The sequence below is a fragment of the Chaetomium globosum genome, genomic scaffold, assembly GCF_000143365.1.
Source record: "Chaetomium globosum CBS 148.51 scaffold_2 genomic scaffold, whole genome shotgun sequence".
Taxonomy (NCBI): Eukaryota; Fungi; Ascomycota; class Sordariomycetes; order Sordariales; family Chaetomiaceae; genus Chaetomium; species Chaetomium globosum.
Window position 1 is genome coordinate 4,294,073 of NT_165977.1, and position 12,568 is coordinate 4,306,640.

Here is a 12,568-nt window from a genome sequence, read left to right on the forward strand (position 1 = left end):
ACGTCAGGTAACCAGCTGTGACCATGTCGAGCCGCATGAAGGTACGAATCGGAGGCGAATTCAACCTTTGCTTCCTGCTCGAACACGAGCAAGTTTCACACCCAAGCGCGGGTATGCTCTCTTGTAATGACATCCTCGATCAGCACGTCCTGGATCTCGTTGGTACATCAATGTGCTCTTCGCGCGGCGTTCCAGTCAGCTTAAAAGACAGCTTCCGTTTGAGAAGGTGTAGAAACGGGCAGCCCCGGCGGGTGTCTTTCCGAGTTCATACCATCGCTGGTGGCTTCAAAGGAGGGGTAACGGGAAACTGACATCCCCCGCAAGCTGCGACTTCGGCCAGCCGTAAGACTGTTGGGAAGGGAACAACCCTCAGCTGGTGGAGGATGAGGTGGGTGTAAATGTATTTGAGGGAGGTGGGCGTGGGTGGTGATGGTGGACGGGGGGGAGGTCTGGATTGGGGATGGATTTGGCGTCTTCGAGGAGGATGGCGCGGTGGAAGTGCAGGATTTCGGGGGCGGGCAGTTCCGGGATGAGGCCGAGGCGGTGGAAGTGCGCTTCGGCGCGGTGGTGGGTGGGCCCGATCCAGAATTTGGGCGCGTGCATGGTGTCGGGGAGCGGTTTGCGGTCGGGGGGGACGAAGGCCGCGCGGGCTTGGACGCTGTCCCAGAGGGCGGGGCTGTAGTGGTCGGTCCATGCGGATGGGGAGAGGTTGAAGGTGGCTTTGAACTGGGGGTAGCTGACCTCCTGGACGAGCTTGGGCCCCCCGATGAAGATGAGCCCTGACAAGGCAGCGTGCACGAGTTGGATGTAAAAGTATGACTGTGTCTCCGAGTACGCCGCGACCTGCGGCTGCGTCGACCGCAGCTGCATTGTCTGTTGCTGTAGCGAGGCAAACGCCAGGCTGATGAACCAACTGCGCCGACGGGTCTCACCTGGCCGGAGATACCGCTGCACCACCGCAAACGCAAATCGGAGGCGACGCTCGGGGTCCTCGAACTGCGTCTTTGTGAAACGCTCCCGGAACGTGAGGTCCGGGTGCTGGACGGGCTCCGGGAGCTCGCGCAGATTTGGCAGCATCCAGAAGTTCTGGCTGTACTCTGACTTCAAGATATCTGGACTGTAGTAGGTGGTGGGCAAGTTTTCATTGACCATCTCCGGGATGTAATGCAGGAGCCGTTTGAAGTTGTAATACTGAGAGTCCCTCTGGTAGACCCGCGTAAGGCTCATGGCTAGTCTGATGTGGTAGAGCCAGAAAACAGTCACCGTCCTACGTATTGTTAATAGACCAGGCGCGCTGAGGTTTCTGTCATCATCGGTGCATACCTCGACTCCGGCTGATCTTGAAGCTGAGAGTTCCGCTGTTTGAATCGGTCCACATCAGCGGCAAACTTGCTCGCCACCTCAAGCAGGCCAAGGTCCATGTTTTCGGGCTCCAAAAGCGTAATGTATGCAGCACGGAGGTACTCATTGTGGTTCCATGGGGAAATTGAGCCGCGGAGGAACCCGCGGCGGAATTCGTCGATGGTTAATTGTGCTGGCGCAGGCCTTTTCTCCGGAGTTTTGTCCGGACGACTTGAGCCCCAGGCCCCAAGCAACGCCATCTCCCGGCAGGCGTTTTCAAGTTGGGTTTCGATGACCCGACAACCGATGGTGGTAAACTCTTGGATTGCATCGTTGTCCACTGGGGCCCTCAACGTACCTTCAAAACGGGGGGCCAGGCCGGATGTAGGGTTGGCGTCAAGCTTGTTTGAGCTATCGATGACGACCCAAAAACGGCATTTATTGGCGTACAGGAGCTGCTGTTCCCGATAGTGGCGGAGGCAGAGAACGGAGGCCTCGACATCCGGATTCGACGCGTCGTGAACAAACAGGAAGGCTGCTCTGTCGCCATGCGAGTTCAATTGGTCGAGAAGATGCCTGGGTGCTACCTGGCGTGAGCTAGGAAGCCTTAGATGGGGTTAGGGGATAAGGGAGCTCACGGGTCTGTGTGGCTTCCTGGGGTTCTGTTAAAGTTGAATGGAGGAGAGTAATGGATCCGTCTGCCATCAGTTCAACGTCGGCCGTTCTCACGCATGAGTCCTGCCAGGGGGGAGCCGGGCTGGGGTCCCATTTTAGAGATTGGGTGAGGGAAAGAAGCGATGTTGTGAGGCCACAGAGGAAGATTGAGTGTTCCGGGGCTGGTTTGGGGAGACCATTGCGGGGGCCATGAGGGGCGTCTTCCGCGTCGCGAGGTGGGGAGGCCATCAATGAATGGTTGACGGAACGGTGATGATGATGATGATGATAATGGTGGTGATATTGGATGAAACGAGAAAAAGTAGTAAAAGATGGATAATGCTAATCCACCCGGAGCACAGATGATGGGTTTTGAGCGCAGTCGACTGGCTCTCAAAACGTGTCTTTTGTGAGTGGCGCGCAATGCTTACCAAATGGAGTCAGATGGAAACAAATCAGACACCAGGAACCACGCCGTGGACATGTATGCGCAGCAGGCAACCAGTGACCCAGCCAAGAAAGCAGCGCCTTATCTTGGCCTCCTGTTCTTGCATCGCAACTATACCCCAATGCAGTATACTCAGCCATCCAGAGTCTCACAGAGTACTTTTTTTCAGGCCCATCTTGGGCTCATGGCAAGCCTGATGGATGCGATGGAGTTGGAAAACAATACGAAGGACGTTACTTCGTAACGCACAGCACCCGCAATCATTCCCAAAACCCATCAATGCGCGTGCGACAGAGCCTGTGGGTCCTTGCGATTGCCCAAAAGGGAAATGGAATCATCTGGCGAACACTGAGGGTGAGAAAACATAAAGCCGTGATGTCAGACCTCGATGCATTTATTGTTTCAATTTGAAGCATGGGCTAGGCCATAGCTTTATTCGATACTGTTTGGTACTCCCGAGATTGAGGATTATCCCTGGCAGAGAACACAGTTCAAATTCTCAACATGATGACAGCTTCGGATCAGATTACGCTCATTACAGAGACCGACTCCCCTTCCACGCTGGTGGGAAGTCAAGCGTACGATAATTCTTTTCGAAAAGACACACTAGATGCTAATTAGGTATATGTACTATATAGTAACGCTCCGGGTTTCTCCCCACTTTTGCACTGGCTTCTGGCCCCTCGGAAGGACGGGGCTTGGATTCCCCTGGACCCTTCGCTCCAAGCCCCGGCAGCGAACGACGCCGAAGCGTCCCTCGCCCGTGCTAATTTTCCCGGCATAAACCCGTCATGGGACTATAGGACTGGGATTGCGAGGTCCCAACCGCCAAGAAGAACCCTGAGACTGGCGGGGATTTCGCGGCCGTCATCGACAGCAACCTTGCGCTCTCGCCGTACGCCGAGGCCACAGTCCTCGTGTCGGCCCAAACAGGAGCTGCATGATGATTTTTTGCCTCAAATTAAGATTCGCGAGAGTGACCTCACCTCGGAGGTTCCACCCGAGCTCATCCCAGACGGCACCATCAATCCCGCGCTGTTGATGCCGGCCGTTAATATTAACCAACCGCCCCAAACCACTGACGCCTCACACCCCATGGCAACCGGCGATTCGGCTCTCAACCGTCCGGGGCCTATTTCTCCTCCCGGTCATAGGGGTAACGGCCTCGACCCCTCCCCTGCACCCCTGACCCCCTCGGACGGCCCCGAAACGGAGGATGACGCTGTCGAAGCCATGATCCACGAGTTTCTGAACCTGGATGAAGATGAGACTCGGGCTGGGGGATAACCTCTAATCAAAGTGAACCTTGATTCAAGAGGTTAGACACATTAGCTATTTCCGTCCCGGTTGTAAGAAAGAGGCGTTCTTCTTGGTGAGGCAAACACTATAGCATCACTGTACAGATGATCTTAGAGCTCCAATAAGAATTATCGTGTCTTTCACATGTAGCCCTCTTCTCGGAAAGCTGTGTACCTTCCATATGTCATCTAATGGCCTACCTTCCTACGTGACACTGCCACCGCAGCTCAGCCCTTCGTTTGCTTCTCTGCGCACCGAGGTAAGCCCGACTCTCATCATCCCACAGCGGAGTTGTAGGCACGGGAAGGTCCCGTTTGTTGTCTCAAACGACGGGGAATCTCTATAAAACTCTACCAGCTGATAGAGCTGAAGCTGATAAACAAAACTAGTGCCAGGGATGAGGGAGACCACCCCAAAAAGGTTCTGATGTAGAGTCCGTCCAGAGTGGTCCGATTTTATACACTTGTACTCCCGATCCCACTCCTTTTCAACCTACCCTATACAAGTCGTGACACTATCGTCGATCCTGAAAGAAACAACCTACAAAGTGTCTCTGAAGGCGGGATCTCAGCGTTAGCATAAAGGCCTGTTTATTTCGGCGATTATGCTCTAACATCATCACGTCAACATTATTTCCAAACGTGACGGGCGAGCTGAACCCTAGGTAGTAAGTGTGGGTACATACATACTTGAGGCATCAAAGGATTTCGGTGTCAGCGATCATTGATGAGGGCCGATTTGCCCCTCCATTGAACAACCGGTGTGCCTTTTACAAGGCCCTAGCCAACAGAGAAACTGTTTTAAAACCACAATGACGGGCTAGATACTTAAGACACAGACTTTGACGTTCCGAATCGTAGTCGCCTGTATACCTAGGGCCCGCCAGACCTTACTAACATCACGCCCACATCAGTAGCAAAGCGTCAAGATGTGCACCGGCAAATTGATCCGCTTCTTCTGCCCGGAGGCTCGCAAGGAAAACAAACTCTGTCCAAATTACAATACCACAAGTGGCGTAATCAAGGATCACCGCAAGGTGTGGATGCACTCCGAATTCAAGTGCTGCGGCCGCCATGCCGGCCCATGTGTCGAATGTGAGGACCTGTACGAGCCCAAAAATGTCAAGGTTGTCAACGCCTGGGCTGTCTTGTGCGATGGCTGCGGCGCCCGTCTAAGAAGCGATATTAAGGCTATCATGGACGCCGTGGATGCCACCTCCGACAGCGAGAACCTGTCGGATCAACGGTCCGTGATTGTTCGGAAAACGGACGCGGCGACGGACGAGAAACCCACCATGCCTGACGATGAGTCTGGCCAGGCTAATGATGATGAGTCCATCTGCGACTGTCCCAAGTGCACACAAAAGAGGCTTAAGGGGCTTAACAAGGAGGTACGATAGGGGTTACGTGAGACGACGGCAAGTTCGAGTGGTACTGACTGCAACGGTCTAAGGGGTGCAAAGAGGAGATGGCAGCGAGTCGCGCTGGGGTGAGTGAACAGCAAGTCTAATCATATGAACAAAGTATGGCGATGTAACCTGGGCCCATGAGTTAACTTTCGACTGTAGTAACTTCAGAAGAAGATGAATCTATGATGTGGCCAGATAAACATAAACCATCATCTCTAGCCGTAAACTGACCATTGCCATTCCCGCGAGGATAGTGCTCAAGTTAGGTACCTTTGGGTTCTGAGCCTGAGCTAGAATAGTGACCCAGATAATCTAATACTTGAGTCGGTAGGCACCATTGTTCTCCTACGAACTCCCCTTTAATATTACCCGACCAAAGAACATTTCAATAAACCAAGGTACCTAAGTACCTACCTCCCTAGTAGCGTTCCATCGACACCCCCTCATCCTCCACACTCTCAGCTTGCTCCTCCTCTCCCCCAGCAGCAGCGGCATCCAACCACCCCCACCCAGGCAACCCAACACTCCAACTCCTCGGAAACTCCTCCATCCCATACCTCCCCAACACCCGCCTAAACCCCGCCTCCGTCCCCGGCACCACACTCACCACCACACAATCCAACCCCCCCCCAAATCATCCGAAAACCACCGGCCCCCCTTCTCCACACCCACTCTCATAACCACCATCTCCCCCAACCCTTAGGCTGCACCACCTCCACCACCTCCCTCCCTTCTAACCTCCCACCTTCACCGCCACCACCCCCGACCCTACCCTCAACCCCCTCAACACTATTCGTCCCACGCCGCAGCGCCTCCCGCGCGCGCACCCCATCCACTGCAAACCGCAGCCCCGGGCCCTGCAGCGTCGCATACAGTTTCCATCGGTGCACGGCGCCACGGTGGAGGGCGGAGTCGTCGGGGTCGAGATCGGGGTTAGCGAAGAAATCGCCGGCGGTGTGCCAGCGTTGCGAGGGTTGCTGCTGCTGCGATGGCTGCTGCGATGGCTGTTGCGAGGGTGATGGTGATAGTGATGGTGGTGGTTGCGCGGCCAAGGAGGGGGCGGTGACGGTGGTGGTTGCTGGTGGTGGTTGGTGTTGTTGTTGTGATGCGCGCACCGTCAGCCAGTAGTGCTGCACGCCGTGCTGGGCGAGGAAGGCTTGCGCTGCGCGGAGGAAGGGGGTGAGTTGTGGGAGGAGGGAGCGGTTGAGGGTTTGCGCGGACCAGGTGTGGAAGGTTGTAGGGAGATCGGAGGTGGTTGCGGTTGCGGCTGTCGTTGGGATGATGGTTGTGGTGGGGGGGTTGTTGGTGGTGAGGGTGAGCAGCGGCCCGCAGTAGGTCCAGGTGGATGAGTTGGAGAGGGTGAGGGGGGGTGGATTGGTAGGGGTGTTGGGGATGGGGAGGAAGTGGAAGTCGCGAGTGGGGAGGGACGCCATTTCTGAGTCTGTCGCGGCTGATGTGCAACCTGACACCTGAGTGAGGTCTATGGTTGTGGATGAAGGGTGGTGCTCTCGGTGTGCTCTGCTCCAAGACGTGGACGCTGACGCGGAACGCCCTGCAGGTCCAGTCACGGCAGCAGCTCCTTTCGGTCAGCCAAGTCTGCACGCCACAAGAACCCGTCCCTTGCTTAGAGTTACACTGCATTCTGCATTACCACCTCCTGGAAGGTTTTCTTGGTCGGGGGCCAAGACGACCAAGATTAAACTCGGAATGCCACTGGCAAGATGGCGTTCTGTGATTGCATGTAGCACAAAGGGATGTAGTTCCGCTTTAATGAGCCCACCTTCTTCTTTGCTCTCGAGACGGGTGCCAGGAACAAGCGGAAGGAGAGTATGGGTTATGTCAATTCCTGCGGAATGGAAAGCACGTCTGGATCTGAGCCATGGTGGAAGATGGAAGGGAACAGTCTGGCTGCTGCAACCATCTTTACAAGGACAAATATATCTCAGGACTGCCATGACTGAACGAGAAATCCCCGCCACATAGGTACTATCCAACATTCCAACGTCGAGGTTGAACAGCAATACTTGTATAACCAGGCCATTGTGAGTACCTAGATATACCCAGAGCAAAACACACCCATCTCACCGTCGTTCCCAGACCAACAAACGCGATACCTTCTTTTTCGAGATATCACTCTACCGTAACCAAAGAAGCCGAGTTTGTCGCCAGTATAACCCGACCCGGCGCTCAGACATAACAAACAACACCATGTGCCGAGTCACCTTTTGCTGGTTTTACTGCTCTGGTTCTCTGAGTTTTCACCCCTGGTGCCCATGGTGGGACCGCGAAATCTTGGAACCCATGCCCTTCGACAGCCACTACCAGGACTGGGCCTCCATATGCTGCCGCTGCCACGACGCTGACCATGACTGCGACACGTGTATTTCCGCAACGGGCTATAACCGAAGACATCTTAACTTCACGCATCTTCAATGTTTAGCTTGCTCAAGGGCCTTGCTACCAGCAGCTAACTTACGGGAAAGGCTCCGAAACCGGCGTTCGGGAAAGGAGTGGTGACGACTATGAACCTTTTGGAAGATCAGGGGTGATGTGGGCCGCGGATGGAAGGTAGTCGAGATTGTGGATAAAGCTCTAATTCCTCAGTTTGCGCTGGTTAAGGTTCATAACATCATTGATAATCAAGGTTCAGGACTGTAAAGTCGGTCCATTGTGCCAATCCACCATGGATCAATATGCACATTGGGGCTGCTCGGTGAATCTTAGTTCAGGTGCCACTAATCCCATTCGCAGTCCATGGGATTATTGATAATTAGTCCTCCATTTCCTTGCAGAGCAGCTGTCGTGCTCAGATTGACGCCACTGATTAAACCATCCATCCAATGTTCAGCGCATGGTGTTGGTTGCTCTCGTTCACAACAATACGTAACGCAGGTAAAGATGGTGGCCTCAAAATTTGAACACAGGGGCAGTTTCCTGTGGCCAACTGGGAACACAATTCCGCTGTGTTTCTCTATAAATTAACCGTGGAGATATGGCCGTCCCTTTCCTTCTCCAAGGTTACCAACCCCGGACTTCAAAATCGCACGTCTGACCATCTATCATTTACGGCTACTCACCCGGCCTAGTCCCCAGGTAAGCCAACCCGTGGCTCTTAGCCTTGCGTGTCAGTCTTCAGTAACACGACCACCCCAGAGACGCCCTCGCATCGAACAACGAACCCGACGAGCCCGCCGCCATGTGCCAAGGGGTGCTGACCCGCTTCTACTGCTGCCTCGCGGCCATGGGGTTCATGTGTTGCCCTTATTATGACGGCATAAATACGTACAGATTCTGGTGCACGGGATGGCGCAGCGACATGTGGGTTTGCTGTAAGTCGCATTCGGGCCCTTGCGAACTTTGTCCCAAACTCCTTGATGTCGGCAGCATCCGGTACTACGATGACAACGACAAGAGGTGCAAATACTGTGGGGAAAACGGAATCTCGCTGAGCTTTGAAGAGCTCAAAGCGCTGCGTGCCAGGCTGTCGTCGAGGCGTGATGCTGCCACATTGCCTGTGGATGGTGACACTCTCGCTGGTGGCCAACACCAGCAGCCAATGGAAACGGAAGCCTTGGTGAGCCAAACCAGAACGAGTCGAGCGTCGGAGACAGAAAATACAACTTTAGGCCTCGAGGGGCTACAGTTGGTAAAGAGCCAGGAGGCCATGTTGTAACGGGGGCCGGTTCTGATGCGTCCCCTAAGGGCGGAGAAGCAATAACTCGGATATTGATTCTTCGAAAGAGGATAAAGTGTATCCAATGAATACCATGTGATTATATGCCCCAGCATCCCGACTTGTGTTACTTACCTAGCTTACACGCAATTTCCCCGCTATCCAGAATCATATCCACGGTGAAATACAAACATGAAAAGAACAACACCACAGCAGCCTGCCCTATGTTGCATCCCGCCGGCCTAATCATCTGGAAACCAACCCTTGAACTCCTTCCCCCGTCCAAATGCATATCCACACTTAGCCAACCACACACTCCAGCAGATCCTATCCAAGACTACACCACTAACACGAACAACACCAAAGCAGCGTCCCCACCTACACCTCACCTCCCTCCTCACCCGGAAACTGGTCCCTAAACTCCGTCCCCCCCTCCAACAACACCTCCGCATTCAACCTTACACTCCACCTCACCATATCCGTCATGCTACTCTCCTTCCACCCATCCCCATGATCCCCAATATCACTCATCGCACTCGCCGGCCCCGCCGGCCGATGATGCTGAAACAGCCCCGGCTGCGTCGTCAAGCACTGCCTGCCCGGCGCGCGCCCCTTCTCCCCCTCACAATAATACCGCAACAGCAAATCAAACGCCGCATCCACCCCCTTCAGTCCCACCTCATACAGCAACTTCTGCGCGCCCCGCCGGCTGACCGCGTAGCCCAGCGTGCACACGCCCTCCTGGACGTGGTGGTAGGCGCGCGTGTGCGGCGGGTAGTCCCGCTTCAGGGTGAAGGGGATGTTGAAAGTCCAGAGATTTTTGGGGGGCGCCACGGTGGCGTCGTCGGCGCGGATGATGCGCGACTTGGGCACGTGGGGGTGCCGCGCGAAAGGGAAGTGCATGCCGCAGTGCCCGATCCAGAGAACGTCCCAGCTGTCGCCGTAGGGGGAATGGGAGGGCGGCGTGGTGGGCGGGAGGGCGGAGAAGGGGAAGTCTGGGAGGGAGTCCGGGGAGGAGTCGGGCACCGGGTGCGGGTAGGTCGGGTCCATGTAGGTGGGGGAGGAGGGAGGGCTGCCAAGGACGGGTTGGGTGAGCGCGTGAGCGGCCAGGGCGAAGTCCGCGAGTTGGGAGCGGACGCGCACGTCCCAGTCGACGTCGTCTTCGAGAATGAGGGCGGAGGAGAGGTTGCGGTGGACGACTCTGGGGAGTTATGAGTTGAGGTTCATTCATGGTACCTGATAGGTGCCGGCAGGTATGATGCTAATATGGTGGGACGCAGGGGGCGGCTGGGTGGGATAGGGGTCTTACTCTCGGATAGCGTTCATGTGAGCGCGCCATGAGCCGATGGAGGCATCCCTGAGGCGTTTTTGGCCTTTGTTCATGGGGATGGCCTTGTCGGGCACGTCGGCGCCAGCTACGCCATCGATGAACTCAATGTCCATGTTGCTGAGGGCGGCCTGCAAAACCATGCCATCGCGACGGTCTGTCCGCGAAGGGAGGCCGACGACAAAGATCTTCTCAAACTGCGGGCCGGGGTCAATACCGCGGATGAAATAGTTGCACACAAAAAAGACTATTATCGTGGACCCACGGAATAACGGGACGGGAAAGGAACCGAAGAAATAAGACGGGATGATACATCAAAACCATAGGACACCAACTATGAAACGGTTGCACACTCACACCCAGGGTGGTATTTTGGATGTCGCCCATGAGGCGGCCCCCAGAAGAGGCCCATCGCCGATTGTCCAACGCAGGATCTCCAGAATTGCCGTCGTAGAACTGGAAGAATAAAATTGTAAATGTTATGAGCGTCCCCACCACGTACAGGATGCGTCTTGGCGGTTGTCGCTGATGCATGTTTTATGTGACGTGACTCGCGCAGAGTGTCCAAGCAAAGTGTGCGAATGGGGGAGGGCGGCGGAGTCGGGACGTGCCTCGAATCGAAAAAGGAGTTCAGATTCACAATCGAAGCTCAGAACCCAAGAAACCACTGCGGCGCTGCTGCAGGGGCCGTGCACCGCCGCATCGAAATGAATGTTTTAATCGGCGTTGACTGGGAAAATCCCCCAATCAGAATACAGGCTGCCGCAGGGGAAGTGGGGTTTACAAGCCAAATCGATGCAGAACGACGGCGCTCACACACAGCTCCCCACCTGCCCACTACAACTTCTTCCACACTCGGAATCCTGTTGCAACCGTTGAACCCACAAAACAATCAAGGAAACCAGCTCGCAACTGATCGACTGCAATCCCACACCGCGGGTATGTGGCCCAGTGTTACCTATTTGTTTTCTAGCTACCTATACTGGTATAGTTGCCCCACCGAGCGATAATTTTAGTCGAAGATGGCTCCTCCCGTCGGGATCCATGCGGCTTCTCCGGAAGATGCTGCGAGGAACCGTGACCGTTGCCAAAACCTACCCGCACCCGCCACTCCTCGATGAAATCAATGATTCCTACCACTTTAATGCTAAAACAACACATCTCGATCCCTCTGCTCGGTCTCACGAATTATGACCCCGGGCTCATGACAACGTTGGATAGGTATCTGGGTCGCAGGATGGTTCACAGAGTCGAGCTTTACAAGCTACGGCTCATACTGCTCCGGCTCACAACACTCGGCCTGCTTTTTCTATTCCCGAACCTTAGCCATGCCAAAACATCGGGGCAATTCTTTCAACCAGGCGTGGGGGAAGTGTGGCGGGTTGGGGACATCATGACGATCGAATACCAGACCACACTGACAAACTACACCATCGCACTGTGGCAAGAAGCCCTCCCCAAGGCGAATGCGGCACGCAAGGGCCCGATACTGTTCCGTAAGTGTGTATGGGGGTGTAGCAGCCTCAATGCGTCTCTAATCCAGCCCGCACAGGGACCACGACAGGCCCGGACACCGGGTTCAAGTGGGAGGTTCAGCTCTACGGCCTCGATCTAAAGCAGTCGAATGTCTTTTTCCTATGGCTCAAGCAGGGGGGGCCCGGTAATCAAAATAACATGAACGTGGATAACTTGTCGACGCCTTACTTCAACATCACCAATGGGCCTCTTCCCGATACCACGTCTAAGCCCTCGACCACCACACAGCTCTCAACATCTAGCGAACTGTCAACGTCCACGAGCGGGTCCGCGAGATCACTATCACTTACCACACCGTCACCACTGTCGACCGAAACCACGCCGTCGCCAACGGCACCTTCGGCAGCGGATGACGCAGAATCATCTTCTCGGGCTGAGACCGGCTTGCCCGTGGGTGCTCAGGCAGGAATAGGCGTGGCTGTGTCCGTGGTTGGGATCACCTGCATCCTCTGCGCCTTGTTTTGGTACCGGCACCTCAAGAAGAAGCGGCAACTTCTCGCCGGTTCCCAACAAAAAGATGTTTCACCATACTCCCCCGCCATGAGCGACCCCTGGAAGATCTCCGAACTGCCTCCCGCTCATTTCCAGAACCCTCCGGCCGAGTTGCGGGCGAGCCATTTCTACAGGTCTCCTTGCGAGCTACGGAATGGCCATTCACCCGTTGAGATAGGCGCCGGGCGAGACTTTGCCGAAATGCCTACCCCAAGGGACTACCGCCCTTAGAGCTGGGTAGCCAGTGAGCCGGAGGATTTAGAAAATGGAAAGGATTCTAATGTACCAAGTTTACAATGCATCATTTCTTATAATCACGTCCTGGGCTCCCGGTCACGAACGCGATGGTATTTACCTCAGGGGTACCCCCGGGTTCCATTTGCGAAGATA

At 55.1% G+C, this 12,568-nt stretch overlaps 7 protein-coding genes across 7 annotated transcripts; 4 read left to right on the forward strand and 3 right to left on the reverse strand.

Moving 5' to 3' along the window:
* Positions 1–369: 369 nt before the first annotated feature.
* On the reverse strand, positions 370–1,601 carry CHGG_03466 (uncharacterized protein; the record flags this gene model as incomplete). The annotated part of the gene is made up of 2 exons (XM_001229981.1): positions 370–1,234; positions 1,324–1,601. The coding sequence occupies 2 exons, from the start codon at positions 1,599–1,601 to the stop codon at positions 370–372; spliced, it is 1,143 nt and encodes a 380-aa protein (XP_001229982.1).
* A 1,346-nt stretch (positions 1,602–2,947) lies between these two features.
* CHGG_03467 (uncharacterized protein) lies at positions 2,948–3,730 on the forward strand (the record flags this gene model as incomplete). The annotated part of the gene is made up of 2 exons (XM_001229982.1): positions 2,948–3,021; positions 3,082–3,730. 2 exons carry the CDS (start codon positions 2,948–2,950, stop codon positions 3,728–3,730), a joined length of 723 nt encoding a protein of 240 aa, XP_001229983.1.
* Positions 3,731–4,670: 940 nt separating this feature from the next.
* On the forward strand, positions 4,671–5,234 carry CHGG_03468 (uncharacterized protein; the record flags this gene model as incomplete). The annotated part of the gene is made up of 2 exons (XM_001229983.1): positions 4,671–4,997; positions 5,142–5,234. 2 exons carry the CDS (start codon positions 4,671–4,673, stop codon positions 5,232–5,234), a joined length of 420 nt encoding a protein of 139 aa, XP_001229984.1.
* Positions 5,235–5,568: 334 nt separating this feature from the next.
* Positions 5,569–6,583, reverse strand: CHGG_03469 (uncharacterized protein; the record flags this gene model as incomplete). Its single annotated transcript, XM_001229984.1, has 2 exons — positions 5,569–5,752; positions 5,889–6,583. The coding sequence occupies 2 exons, from the start codon at positions 6,581–6,583 to the stop codon at positions 5,569–5,571; spliced, it is 879 nt and encodes a 292-aa protein (XP_001229985.1).
* Positions 6,584–8,453: 1,870 nt separating this feature from the next.
* Positions 8,454–8,823, forward strand: CHGG_03470 (uncharacterized protein; the record flags this gene model as incomplete). The annotated part of the gene is made up of 2 exons (XM_001229985.1): positions 8,454–8,479; positions 8,535–8,823. 2 exons carry the CDS (start codon positions 8,454–8,456, stop codon positions 8,821–8,823), a joined length of 315 nt encoding a protein of 104 aa, XP_001229986.1.
* Positions 8,824–9,201: 378 nt separating this feature from the next.
* Positions 9,202–10,562, reverse strand: CHGG_03471 (uncharacterized protein; the record flags this gene model as incomplete). Its single annotated transcript, XM_001229986.1, has 3 exons — positions 9,202–10,024; positions 10,133–10,397; positions 10,508–10,562. The coding sequence occupies 3 exons, from the start codon at positions 10,560–10,562 to the stop codon at positions 9,202–9,204; spliced, it is 1,143 nt and encodes a 380-aa protein (XP_001229987.1).
* A 610-nt stretch (positions 10,563–11,172) lies between these two features.
* On the forward strand, positions 11,173–12,409 carry CHGG_03472 (uncharacterized protein; the record flags this gene model as incomplete). Its single annotated transcript, XM_001229987.1, has 2 exons — positions 11,173–11,227; positions 11,694–12,409. 2 exons carry the CDS (start codon positions 11,173–11,175, stop codon positions 12,407–12,409), a joined length of 771 nt encoding a protein of 256 aa, XP_001229988.1.
* Positions 12,410–12,568: the final 159 nt, after the last annotated feature.